The sequence below is a fragment of the Ixodes scapularis genome, unplaced genomic scaffold, assembly GCF_016920785.2.
Source record: "Ixodes scapularis isolate PalLabHiFi unplaced genomic scaffold, ASM1692078v2 PGA_scaffold4__175_contigs__length_147842914, whole genome shotgun sequence".
Taxonomy (NCBI): Eukaryota; Metazoa; Arthropoda; class Arachnida; order Ixodida; family Ixodidae; genus Ixodes; species Ixodes scapularis.
Genome location: NW_024609879.1, coordinates 2007794 through 2021874, shown reverse-complemented (window position 1 = coordinate 2021874; position 14081 = coordinate 2007794). Strand labels below are relative to the sequence as shown.

At 45.0% G+C, this 14081-nt stretch overlaps 1 protein-coding gene across 1 annotated transcript in view; it reads left to right on the top strand.

Moving 5' to 3' along the window:
- LOC8026823 (ryanodine receptor) overlaps positions 1–14081 on the top strand; it is a 561398-nt gene that overhangs the window by 181352 nt on the left and 365965 nt on the right. The window contains exons 29-31 of the mRNA XM_040217827.3: positions 6357–6441; positions 7288–7408; positions 12484–12583. Of these exons, the coding sequence (XP_040073761.2) occupies positions 6357–6441; positions 7288–7408; positions 12484–12583 (306 nt within the window). The remainder of the gene's footprint in view (positions 1–6356; positions 6442–7287; positions 7409–12483; positions 12584–14081) is intronic.

The following is a 14081-nucleotide window of genomic DNA, read 5'->3' as shown; positions in this document are numbered from 1 at the left end:
ACATCATTTTGCGTGGAACGAAATTCTGCTTTCAAAAGTTGGTTTCCGGGTGATTGCCGACTCCAGCTCCAGAGAAAATCTTTATATCTAATAGCGTAAAGAATGTCTCCGTTAAACTACCGGTAATCACCTTGGCTCTTCGAACGTGTGCAAGCTTTTTCGCTTACAGTGTGGGGATAATTGTGGGTTAAACTTGCGTAAAAGTTAGCCGCGTCCTTGTTTTTTTGTTAAACCTTCCCATCTGTATTCAGCTATTAGTTTAGCAATTTTTATTCGATAGATTATTCTGACTCGTTGTCTCTTTTATTGATAGTGTTTAACTCATTCACGATGGCAAGTTAAGAGGCAAGGAAATGTTGGTCAGACAGTTTTTGCTCGATCGCTGTAGGTGTTTCAATGGCATCCAGCGTGCATAGATGAATGGGGTCTATCCACGACACCGCGAAGTTTCCGCCAAATGGCTATTAATGTAAATCACGTGTTCATCATGCATTTAATACATTGGCTGGACATCAGATTAAGATATTTGAAAAGAACTGCTCTTGTCGTATTGATGTTATGTTCTCTTATTAAGCATATTCGATCCCTAGCTTTTAATTATATAACATATCGCTCACTTCGTAAGAAACCTTGATGAGTTGGTAACACGAGCTTTATACAACGCGAAAAGACATAGCGAGAATTTATCATTACATATTCGTATTGGTAAAAATTCAGCTTGTGAAAATTGTTTTATCAAGTTTCAGAGTTGACTTCGGCTGCTATTCCTCCTCGTAGCTTGTGGTGTCGCCTCGTATCCAGGAAGTGAGAACTGATCTCAAAACGTTGGTTTCAAATTAATCTCTGTGAGAACAAAAACATCCCAGGAAGCCGTCTCGTCATTTGTCTGTTCATGAAATTGGTCCCAGTGCTTGCGAATGGTTATAACATTCACATGTAACAGTAGTAGGGAGCAGTTGGCATCATGTTCTACAACTCGCTAAAACAACAAATAGTCCGAGCATTAAAAAAAAAACTTTCTGTATTGATGCTTTCTACCAGTGGCAACAAACCAGATTCCCATTTTTTTCAGATCTTACAATAAAAATAACAACGTGTAAAAAATACCACTTCTTCCGTTTTTGTTTTTCGTCCATTAGAGACATCACTCGTGTGACTCTCGCGTAATTTTATAGAAAACATGTCAACACAGTCTAGTTTTTAAACTCTGTCCGTAATTTGTGTACACTTTGTGAATGACGAAAGTTTCTGAAGGTCGTAGGTGCTTTTGTCGGTTTCCTTTGTGCTTAAAATGTCTAGTATAGTAATGTTTCATAACAACGACAAGTTTCCTTAGAGGGGTTGGGACACACAAATTAAATGGGTAGATTTGTTTTGAAAGTGACTGCACTAAGGTTAGTTAGTATATGCACAAAGTTTTGCGACTGTTAGTGGTCTAGTAAATGTAAAAATCAACTTACGAATGTCTATCATTGTCATTTGGTGACCAGGCAACACTGCCCAAGTAATCGGGAGTTCGCTTCACTGCACTCGTGCCCACTCGCAGCGCGGAGCGGGTTCGTCCCGGCCGGCACTTCGTGTCAAACGAACTCGAGCCACATCATGGTGTCCAAAAATCACGTGATCGTGATTGTTTAGTGAACGCTCTCTCAATCTAGGCTCACCCATGCCTCCAAGGACCCTGAAGCTTGTTCGATAGTACCTTCCCACGCTACTCGCCTACTCCAACGCTACTCTCGCTCTCGCACCCTTGCGCTCTTACCTTCCTCACGGCGTTCACATGTGTCCGGCTTCCTCGCTAGGCTACCCTCGGTCCTTCAGCCTCGGCTCGCCGGTTTTCTCCCGATCACAGGCGCAGGGTGTAAAGAAAATGCTTACGTAGCTTCAAACTCGGAAGCAGTTCGAAATATCGCGCAAAATCTGCTGTGCAGTGGGATGTCGAAATGTACGGGAGAAACACTCACCAGTTAATATATACTTGTTCCTGTTCCGGAGAACTGTACGCGCTCGGAAGCACGGAAAAGTTATGTGACGCGCGATGGTTTTGTGTGTGGACCATTTGACAGCCTTTATGTGCAAGATCGTCGCGGACGATGCCGAGTTTGTCTGTGACGATCTCGAGTCTCGTTGTCGCCGCTGGAGCTCGTCGCAAGTGGGTCCAAGTCAAGATGACCAGCTTCCAATATCTTTTCACAGAAATTGCTCTCATCGCTGCTGTGAATGTCAAGAGACTCCGGCGAAGCCAAAGTTGCCTAGGACGTCACCGACTCACCGCTCAAAACCGCAGGCATTCATTTTTTTTTTTATGATTTAGATGAAAAGTACCCTACGGCTATAAAGGGCTTTAAAGGGACACTGACACCCCCCAAAATGTTTTTTTTTTAATTTTTTGCCAGGCGCTTCATGTTGGTGTCGGAGGACTACCCAATTAATATTTTGCAGCAGAGTAGCGTATTTTTTTTAATAAAGCCAAAAGACGCAACTGCTCGAAACCGAAACCCGACGGAGATCGGAGAAGTGGAGAGAAGAGAGTGAGTGGAGGAAGTCACGTGGCTACATCCGACCGTGCGTTTTTTTTTTTTTCCTCTCCGTAGCAGACGACACGACATGCGGCGTACGGGAACTGTTCGCCGTGTGATTCTTTTGCAGTTATGTTTGTTCCGCTCGTTGTTCTGTACTCCAAGGTGAGTTGTTTTGTACATTGAGGAGTTGGAGATGAGTAGCGAGTGACCGTGGTGAATTTCCATGATCGGCTCCGAAAAGAATACACCCAAGATGTTGCGTGAAGAGCTGGCTCACATGTCCTGCGTCCGAAAAAAAAAGGGGCATTCTGCGACAGAGTTTCCGAAAGATCAACGGGATCGGGACCAATGGCTGGCTGCAATTCCTGTAGAACATCTACGGGCACCTCGGAAAGCGGACGCTACCTGATTTATATGCTACTTGCATTTTGTGGAAAGTGATTACATTGAGTTCGCAGGTGTCAAAAAGGAAATCCCATACCATTTAATTCAGCGAAGTGTCGTCCTCAATATTTGTTTGTTATTTTTTTGTTGGTTTCTTCAGTGATAATTGTGACAAAAAAAAAAGATATGTTAACATCAAAAAATGTCTGAAACAAAAAAATAAAAAAAAATAAACAGGTTTCACGGGGGATCGAACCCGATCCTACTGCGTATGAAGCGGACGTCTTTGCCCCTAAGCTGCTGGAGCTTTTTTTTTTTTTCCCCCCTTTTTCTTTTCTCTCTCTCTCTCTCTCTTTATTCAGCGTTTTAACACAATAAAAACGACTACTCAGCACTTGTAGGCAGCCGTACAATTAAAATTCTTTCATTCTCATCACATCATCAAATAGGTTTGCCCATTCCGGCAAACTCTCACTGTATTCATAGACACTCTTCTCCTGCGTTACCAGTCCAATCAAAAATGCTCTTGCCCCTCTTGGTGAGTGCTCGGCATGTCTAACCGACATGCGAGATTTCCAGACTGAATATTGCTAGCAGCATAAAAAGGTCATAGGGAACATTATCTTCACGTTCAACAGCCAGAAAACGTATATTATAGGATGTTATGACTAATTCTTTCTTCAAAGTCCTCTTGAGAACATCCCATAGAAAAACTGCGTCCCAGCAGTACAAAAAGGAGTGCTCTACTGACTCCGGGACTTTACATAGTGGGCAGTTAACGCCCCAAGGAAAAGGCAAACCTCTTTCCCAAAGGCAGGTTTTTACCGGCGGCGTTCGAGAATGTAGGCGAAAGAAAAAAGATTTCGGTTGGAGGTATTCTCATCTTCTTAACTCGGCATAACACATCATTTCCAGGTCCGTTTTCATATAGTGAACGATAAACAGGTACAGGAAAAACACTTTCTAGTAGGTGCCGGTATAGCTACTGGGGCCTCTCTTAACTGGTGGATCTCTTTCCTTAGTAATAATTCAGCCGGTAAACTAAGTTGGAAAGTTTGCTGCCGATTTTCCTCTAGCAAAAGCACTCCCGGGTCGAAGTCGGGAAGCACCCCGCATTGGCGACATTCGCACCTAGTAAAGAAATCGTACGCGTGCATATTCAACTTGAAGTAGACACGTCGTGCTTGACGTTTGCGCGAGCGATGTCTTCAGCCACGAGAAGGGAGCGACGGCTCGGCGACGTCTTCGTGCAAATCGGCTTGGTGGTCGGGCGTGTCGTACGGGATGAATACCAATTCTTTTGATCAATCCCAAATTTCTCTTTTAAAAGTAGACAGAATTTGCCGGTACCGCCAGCGACAGTTCTGAAATAGAGTTCCATGCCCGTCGTCCACTGCCATCGCCGTTCCCGCGACCCCCAAGATTCGCGAAACGACGAACGCACAGAATGCTCCCGGTTGTCTGTGGAACTTTTGTTTTCAATCAACGTATTTACAGCTTTTTAGAAGCCACAAAAAATGGGTTTCATATTTTTTTCTTTTTTTAATATTGAGTGTGTGCCTTCAGTGACCCACGACTTTGATTAAATTTGGTGGTCGCATCGATACCTTAGAAAACGGCCCGTGACCGCGAAAAAGAGAGTGAGCGAGACTCAAACCGGCCAGTTCTTGATCGGCGGTTTTCGGGCGGAAAGAAACCGAATTTCGAGCCGCAAATTCTGTTCTGGGTAGTTGAGCTCTCATATGTCACGTACAACTAAAAACCTCGGCGAGCATAAATACCCTGTCTGTGCCCCTTTAGGAATAGAGGGCAATGTTTGCTGAACAAATTTCAATGAATAAATCAATTTTTTTCATTTTTGTAGTTCTCTAGTATTAACTGAACATTTATTCTATTTTCGCTGTTTTTAAGATCATAGTTTCAATGTGCAAGAAATATATTTTTGAAGGAAAGTGCCTTCGGCGTACATATATTTTGTTGATAAATTATCGCGAGTTTATGATTTTGGTATATTGTATTTTTCTATTCAATTTACAAATGGTTATTTCGATCGTGAAAAAGGAAAGGCAATTCACAAAGCATAGCGTGGATTCCCGGGCCCCATCACTCAAGCCATTTCGGCTTTGACGGATCCGATTGATGAATTATGCTCATTGAAACAATAAAGGTAATAATATTATTTAAACAGAAAAAAAAGCCCATTTACAATCCCTTGTAACGCCGAATCTGAGCACAGCTCTTGAGGAGGAGGAAGAGAGGAAGGCACAGAGGAGGGTATGCCCCTCCTCCTCATCCGTACCCTCCTCTCCTGCTCATCTCCCATTGAGCGGGTAATTTTCGCTCAATTTTCCGTTAAATTTAGCGGAAACAAGTCCCCGCTAAATTTAGCTGGAAACATTTTCCGCTGAATTTAGTGGGGAGATTTTTCCGCTAAATTTAGTGGGGAATTTTTTCCCGCTAAATTTAACGTGGGATTTTTTCACTTAACTTAGCGGGGAAATTTTTCGCTAAATTTAGCGGGGAATGGTTTCCGATAAATTTAGCGGGGAAATATTTCCCCTAAATATAGCGGGGAGATTTTTCCGCTAAATTTAGCAGGGAATGTTTTGCGGTAAAGATAGCGGGGAGTCTTTTTGCCTAAACTTAGCGGGAAAATGTTTTCGCTAAATTTAGCGGGAAAATTCTTCCGCTAACGTTAGTCGGACTTTTTTCCCATAAATTTAGCGGGGAAATTTTCCCGCTAAATTATGCTTGGAAATTTACTCATAGTGCAACGCGCGGTGACGTCACGAGTGACGTCAGTCGTGACCCTCGTGACTCACACGTCACGTGTGACGTCATTATGAAAAAACGTCCCATAACGCAACGCGCGGTTACGCCTACGCCCACGCCGATGCCTACGCCGACGCCGACACCGACGCCGCTCAAGCTGAAAACGGGCGTCTAAGAGCTGCGCTCTAAAAGGTGGAAGGTAAACGAGGAAGCTGAAGCGCGAGGCGATGAGAGAGCCAAGCTGGCGAGCACGTGCAGAGGAACGCGGACAGCGACGGTGGGCGATGCACGTGACAGCTTCACCAAACATTGCGGCTTTTCCGATTGGGGTGGATCTGAGGGACCTGCAAATAAAGTTATTTACCCAAAAAACTATCGCGCCATTCACAAAACAAGTTTAGAAAAAAGATAGGAGCATAAAATGGGACTTAGCAGTGCAGTTATTTCGTATATATGCCGTTTCCTAAACCCTTCAACTCTTCACTTCCGAGTATCTAGAGGAAACACAGTTCCACCAGCAATTTTCGACTTTGAAAGCCGATGTCGATAAAATACAACAAAGGTCGATTACCAGCCAATTGCTAGCAGTACCTTATGGTCACCGTGTCTTAAACGTTTGTCGCCCCCATTGTGAATTCAGGGCAGAGAGTGATCATGGGTGATTTCACCTCGTTCCAGGGGCGCAGAGCAAGGTCTCGTCCGTGAAGTACGACCAGCGAACCTATCGGGCGGAGAGAACCTACGCAGTGACTGACGGGAAATGGTGAGCCGTTTCGGAATGAGGATTTGGATTTGGAAGCTATTTCCGTTTGAGCGGGTGGTCTCTTTCGCCTAGTTATTGTCATTCACTTTATTTAGCCTATTTAACGAAATGCTTATGGTTGCTACCACATATTATTATTCGGAAATATTCTGTATCGGTTTTGGAAGACCAACGAAGCTTAATTCTTCTGTTTCGTTCATAGGGCCTGTCACAATATTATTAGAAGAAACTCGTTGCAGTTCCGCATTTGTACGACTGGTAGCCTTTACTCCCTATATTCCATTCAGTACACGAATATGCATTGGGGTTTATCCTTGCTTCACACTGGATTCCACTTAGCACACCTTTTCTATGAACACAATTGTGGCTTTGTTCATGCAAGTTATAAGTGTGCAGCCTGCTTCCCAGCAAAAATTTAAAGTAAGAAATATAGCAGTTGATATTTTACAAACGAATTAAGACACACCAAATGGCTCAAATGCACTCCGTTGGCACTCGTGAATTTCTGTAGAAATTTGAGACATAATAAAATTCATATTGTATGTGTTTACTATGTGTGTCGAAAAATCAGTCCATCTGCAGTAACTGCCAATAGTTTTCATGCAAAAAAAGTAATATAATGATTCTTGATTACGCTTGCCTACATGTAAAATAGAGGCGAGGTGCTTTGTTAGAATAGCTGAGCGCGATTTCGGATCACTCTAAAATGTATACGTTTTCAAAATACTTTTTTTTATAAACGCTATATCTCTTATAGCTAAAAGTAATTGTGAAAATATTTCTGAACGATTCGTGTTGAATGACCTCTTCTCTGTTCACACGTGCATACAATTTTCTCCTTTGCAGGTATTTTGAGTTCGAAGTGCTCACCCTCGGTGTCATGAAGGTTGGCTGGGCTGGCCCCAACTTCCTGCCTTCCTGCGAACTTGGGGGAGACGACAACTCATGGGCATTCGATGGCTTCAAGGTGCGACACATGAGTAATTTTGTGGGACAGCTTTGAGAAAGTCCATCAAGCTAGGACAATTGTTGCCGGCCCCTGTCAGTCTGGTCTTTTGCCACGGGATGTGGTCTACGGTTAGCCGTCTTTTCAAGCGAAGAGCGTTGCTTGTGTGCTGCATTTTGTTAAAACTTCTTAAGAAGGGGGATTCGGCGATTTGGTTATTCATAATATCTGTAAAAACAGTCTAAAAGAACCATTCACACTCAAACACACCCAGCAGTAAAATTGAATCGCTCACTCAGCCCTGACTATCAACTCGGGTGCATTTCGTCTTTTGCTAAGCGGGAGCACATCAAACCACACCTCGTCTTTTTTTTCTTCTTTTGTAGCGAGGTGAAATTATTCTTTCTTATATAACGCAAAAGAGGGGTCACTAACAAATTTTTTAATCCAAATACTGAGCATAAAATTTTGGACAGTAAATTCCGGACACCTAGGCATTCATTGCCGGGACTGCGAATACTCAGCAGACTTTAAAAAAAGTGCACTGATCACAACAAGAACTTTCAACCGCTAACGCGAGAAATTATTGAAGCTGAGATCATTGTGAAGCTGGACGAGAAATGTATAGTAACCCCTCTTTAATGTTATCTAAAGCCGCGTTCACCCTGGAAGCGGATCCGTCACCGCTAAGCGGATCCGCGCGTTCTCAGCCGCAAAGCGGCTGGGATTGAGCGGTTAAGGCCCGTTCACACTCTTGCGACCGACTTCAACCGAGAGGGACCAGACCGGTTTCTTAAAGGGACACTGACAGGGTGTTTATGCTCGCCGAGGTTTTTAGTTGTACATGACAAATGAGAGCCCAACTACCCAGAGCACAATTTGCGACTCGAAATTCGGTTTCTTTCCGCCCGAAAACCGCCGATCAAGAACTGGCCGGTTCGAGTCTCGCTCACCCTCTTTTCCGTGGTCACGGGCCGTTTTCTAAGGTTTAAACAAAACCACAAAATTTGATCAAAGTCGTTGGTCACTGAAGGCACACACTCAATATTAAAAATAGAAAAAAATATGAAACCCATTTTTTGTGGCTTCTAAAAAGCTGCAGATACGTTGATTGAAAAAAAAAAAAAAGTTCCACAGACAACCGGAAGCATTCTGTGCGTGCGTCGTTTCGCGTATCGCGGGACTCGCGGGGACGGCGATTGCAGCGGACGACGGGCGTGGGACCTATATTTCAGAACTGTCGTTCGCGGTACCGGCGAATTCTGTCTGCCTTTAAAAGAGAAATTTGGGACTGATCAAAAGAATTGGTATTCATCCCGTACGACATGCCCGACCACCAAGCCGATTGGCACGAAGACGTCGCCGAGCCGTCGCTCCCTTCTCGTGGCTGAAGACATCGCTCGCGCAAACGTGAAGCACGACATGTCTACTTCGAGTAGAATATGCACGCGTACGATTTCTTTACTAGGTGCGAATGTCGCCAATGCGGGGTGCTTCCTGATTTCGACTCGAGAGTGCTTTTGCTAGAGAAAAATCGGCAGCAAACTTTCCAACTTACAGTTTCCCGGCTTGGTTGTTGTTGGAAAGAGATCACCCAGGAAGGCGATGCCCCAGTAACTCAGAGGGAAAGACATCCGATTCATACGTGGTAGGACCGGGTTCAATCCCCAGCGAAACGGTTTTTTTTTTTTTTAACATTTTTTGATGTTTACATTTCTTCTTTTTTTTTCTTTACAATTATCACTGAAGAAACCAACAAAATTAACAAACAAATGTTGTGGACGACACGTCCCTGAATTAAATGGTATGGGATTTCCTTTTTGACACCTGTGGACTCAATGTAATCACTTTCCACAAAATGCAAGAAGCATATAAATCAGGTAGCGTCCGCTTTCCGAGGTGCCCGTAAATGTTCTACAGGAATTGCAGCCAGCCATTGGTCCCGATCCCGTTGATCTTTCGGAAACTCTGTCGCACATTGCCACTTTTTTCGGACGCAGGACATATGAGCCAGCTCTTCACGCAACATCTTGGGTGTATTCTTTTCGGAACCGATCATGGAAATTCACCACAAGCACTCACTACTCATCTCCAACTCCTCAATGTACAAAACAACTCATCTTGGAGTACAGAACAGCGAGCGGAACAAACATAACTGCAAAAGAATCGCGCGGCAAACAGTTCCCACTACGCTGCATGTCGTCTGCTACGGAAAGGAGAAAAAAAAAAGACGCACGGTCGGGTGTAGCCACGTGACTTCCGCCACTCACTCTCTTCTCTCCACTTCTCCGACCTCCGTGCGCAGGTTTCGGTTTCGGTTTCGAGCAGTTGCGTCTTTTGGCTTTATTAAAAAAATATGCTACTCTGTTGCAAAATATTAATTGAGTAGTCCTCTGACACCATAATGAAGCGCCTGGCAAAAAATGAAAAAAATTTTTTGGGGGGTGTCAGTGTCCCTTTAAGCCTTTTGCGACTTCTTAGGACCGGATGCGATGCAGCGGAGCTGGTCCTAAAAAGTCGCAAGAGGCTTAAAAGCCGGTCTGGTCTCTTTTGGTCTAACTCAGTCGCAAGAGTGTGAACGGGCCTTTAAGATCGAGCGGTTGGAGTTTGCGTTTGCCAAACGCTTCGAGACCGATTTGCCCTAACCGCTTTCGCGAACTACGAAGCGGCATCGAATCACAACCCGACGCTGACGTGACGTCAATGACTTTGGAAACAAGGTGGCATCTGTCCCTGGTGAGGCGTCGAAAGCGCTTTAGTGCTAGCGTTGCAGCAGACAAATCAACGAAGAAACGTGGTGTTTACGTCCGTCACATGAATCTGCCGCGAAAAGAGTTGACTCGTAATCTAAACCGGCTTCGCTCCGGCAAGCCTTCACTGCCTCGACTGGAGCACTCGCTGCACAAGCGCTCGCCGAGGCTTCATCCAAAGCAAGTAGCTCGCGCTTTTAGCATGCGCGGCTAACAATAATCCATGCTAAGGTGAGACGAAATTTAATCCAACAGTATGTTTGTTCACTTTTATCTCCCTCTCTCTCTCTCTCAGTGTATCTCATTACATTTAGCTGGGTTTTTTTTCGGAAGCATGAATCATCAACTAGATTAGTATCGACGATGCACGACGCACAGAGCAGACGACCAAGCGTTCACGCCGTTCACGCCAGTGTTCAACTGCGCGCCAGTTCGCGCTGCACCACCGCCTCCTGGTCACATTACATCTGATTTTGGTATTATGTCGCACCGAAATCATTTAAAAACAAGTTTGCCACATTTGGAGGAACGTTGCCCAGGTTGTTAAAAACCATGTTTACATCTTATTTTTTAATATTATTGAAAATATACAATAAAAAACTATAAAAAATTACAGAAGGACGTGTAAGCTTCGCCTTTATGACCGGTACGCGATAGCTAAATATAAAACCCTCTCCTTCGCAAGCCGTGCAATCGTGTCCACGTGGCCTCTTATATTAGGTGAGGTTAGGAACCGATAATGTCGTCCTAATTTTTGCATTTCTACATGCTGACATGGCTGCAAGGGCTTACACGGCACCAGACTTCCTTGATGCTCTCAAAGAAGTGATAAACTTGAAACACATCATACCCACAGGACAATTTGAGGTGGGTCATGTGGGGATGGTTATTTGAGTAAATGCTCTCGCCAAAAAAAAAAAAAGACTTGCTGGCGTGGTGAGCTGCTCGTAAAAGGCACGAAATGCCTCGTGATTGACCCAAAGACATGGGAACTGAAGATGAAGCTCCTGTGGCTTCCAGACCATCTCGAAAATGGGCGCATCGTCGAAACCCCAGCACCTTTCCGCACAGTGCGCAGCGTTCATCGGGAAAAGTGGCGCTGTCCAGGAATAGAGCACATATGCCACATATATAATGTGTTTGATAAGTGTTTATAAATAGGTTTAGGAGTAAATGTTCGACTTATATAGAAGTGTGACTGAAAGTGTGTTGCGGTATTTGCAACACATTATGGAATGAAGATTTACATAAAAACGTCTGCGTGGTCTAGTTGAACTTGGTGGTGTGTCTGGCTCACACCCGAAGGGTCATTGGTTTGAATCCCGCTTCTGCGGGATTCAAACCGGCGTGGGTTCGTGGATTTCCACGAACTGGCGTGGGTTCGAATCCAGCTTCTGTGGGATTTGAACCCGCGCCAGTTTATGGATTTCTTTTATTTAAGGAAAATGAATTACTTTATAAAGTGAAACCATCTGAGACATGCAGCGACCTTCAAATCGCACCACATGTCATGTTTTCATCTCTTTCATTATACCCTTGACGTCGAGTCCCAGGTGAGCGTTGCGGAAGGTTTTGAATTCCCGCGCGTGAATATACGTGGCTGTGACGTCATGATCCTATCGACGAATCAAGATTGTTTCGTCCGTCACCGTCACCGACGCCAACACCGGCTTTTCTGTGACACAAGTTTCTTAAAGCTATCGGTTCAAAACAAAAACAGCCGCTAGGAGGTGGCAGTAACCCGTCCGTGCATGTCCTGGGTTAGTTAGAGCTTTGGGCCTGTACAACTCCTGGAGAGAAGCCGAAAGGCCAGTGTAACTTAAAGAGGAGGCCCTGCTTCAGTACGCCACAGCCACAAGAAAGGTCTCGCGGTGTGGAAAGTTGATTGGACGTGCAGCAAGGGTCATGGCGTGATAGACGAGCCTTGACCAGACGCTTGACAGGGACCCCGAGGAGTACCGGAATTTCCGTCGCGTCAGCACGGCCAAGTGTCTGCAGCTCATTCCACGCGCAGAACCAAAAATTGGTTCCACGCGGGAACAATAAACCACCGAACGCACATCATACTATGATGCGCCATCTTTGTATTGCTCGGCTAAAAACAAACAAAAACATAGCAAACGCTGTAGCGTCGCCAAAGTAAACGCTTTGCAAGTCAATCACCCGCCAAAAATGCGCGAGTGAAAAGGCTCTCGGCCATTTCAGTCCGCGTGTGCGCAGATGAGGCGCGAATCGCATGGATCAGTGACGTGACGGTCACGTGGTACAGGATCCGCGGACGGAAATGGCGATTCGCTCCGTCGTGTGAATCGGCCATACCGAGAATCGGCTGTGATTCGTCTGCAGGCTGCCAAGAACCACGCCGGCGGCTCCGAGGTGTACGGGAAGCAGTGGCAGATCGGGGATGTCATTGGCTGCATGCTGGACCTCCACGACCGCACCATCAGTGAGCGCTCTACCGTCGCTCATACATTGCTTGAATGGGGTTTCCAAGTCTAGCAATTTTGCTACACTAGGGCGTGACCTAACCTAACCTAACCTTTTTATTGATCTCCAATAACAAAACTTACAAGTAAGATTTTTTTCTGTTTGTTTTCAAATAAAAAACATACTTTCTCAATCAAAGAAGGTCAGTCAATTTAGAGCACGGGTTCGCAGTTCCTGCATGGCAAACGAATTTCGCGGTGGTTCAGTTCAGTTTAATAACCCTCAAAGGCACTTCAGTCTGATGCGTTAAATGAGTGTGTGTGTGTGTGTGGAGGGGGGGGAGGGGGTATAGTGCAAAGCATTAACAGTGATGGTTCCCGAATAATAGGTCAATTAATGAGAAAAAAGAAGCATGCTATACAGGTCATATAAAATACAAGTAACAAAGGTATATCACACTGAAAATATTTTGACCAATAAAAACACTTAGGTGTGCCTTTAGAAATATCCCCGAATTTAGCCTGACTAAAATTCCAAACGAGCAATTTTGAAATGTATTAGTTTTCGCGAATGGAAGATTTAGGTTTAAGTTGTGGTAATGACGCAATTTTATGCGAAATAGCGGTTGGCAGTAATTGTGAAAAAATTAAACCCGTTTACAACTCCCTGTAACGCCGGATTAGAGCGCAGCTCTTGAGGAGGAGGATGGAAGGGTACTGAGGGATAGCTGACTCCCTGAGGTCACGTGACCTCAGGGAGGGGTCACGTGACCTCAGGCAGGGGTTTCGTGAGGGTAACTCTCATAACCCTCATGACCCTTGTGAGAGCAACCCTCGTGACCCTCGTGAGGGTAACCCTTTTGCGGGTAACTAACCCTCGCAACCCTCGTGAGGGTAACGCTTGTGACCTTCGTGAGGGTAATTCTCGCGACGATGACCCTCGTAACTCTCGGGAGAGTAACCCTCGTAACCCTCACGAGGGTAACCCTCGTGACGTCATTATGGGAACTGCCCATAATGCAACGCGCGGTTACGCCGCTTGCATGCAACATGTTGCATGAAAGCTTTGCATGCGTGTTGCATTTGCGTTGCACGCAACGGGGGTTGCATGCAACGCGCGGTTACGCCGACGGCGACGTCGCTCAAGCCGGAAACGGGCGCCTAAGAGCTGCGCTCTAAAAGAAGATGAATGAGAGACGGTAATATATTGTGGTGGGTAAAGTAATTATCTAGACTAGAGAAGGAAATGAGAGACGTTAATATTTTTGGAGATAGTTGCAGAGCGCCAGTTAGAGCAATTGATTGTGTGGAAAAAGCCAAAGGCGCTTACATTACGGATATACCATTTTCGTTGGATCGCACGTTACTCCAGCCAAAGGGTTGGCTAATCGAGGGAGTGTCATTAATTAGTAACACGATATGGCGGGGGAAACATATGCAGAAAAGGTCAGCTGGAACGTAAGGGACAAAAACACAGAAAGAAAAAGCAGACATACATACCGCAGACGTACAGCGGTG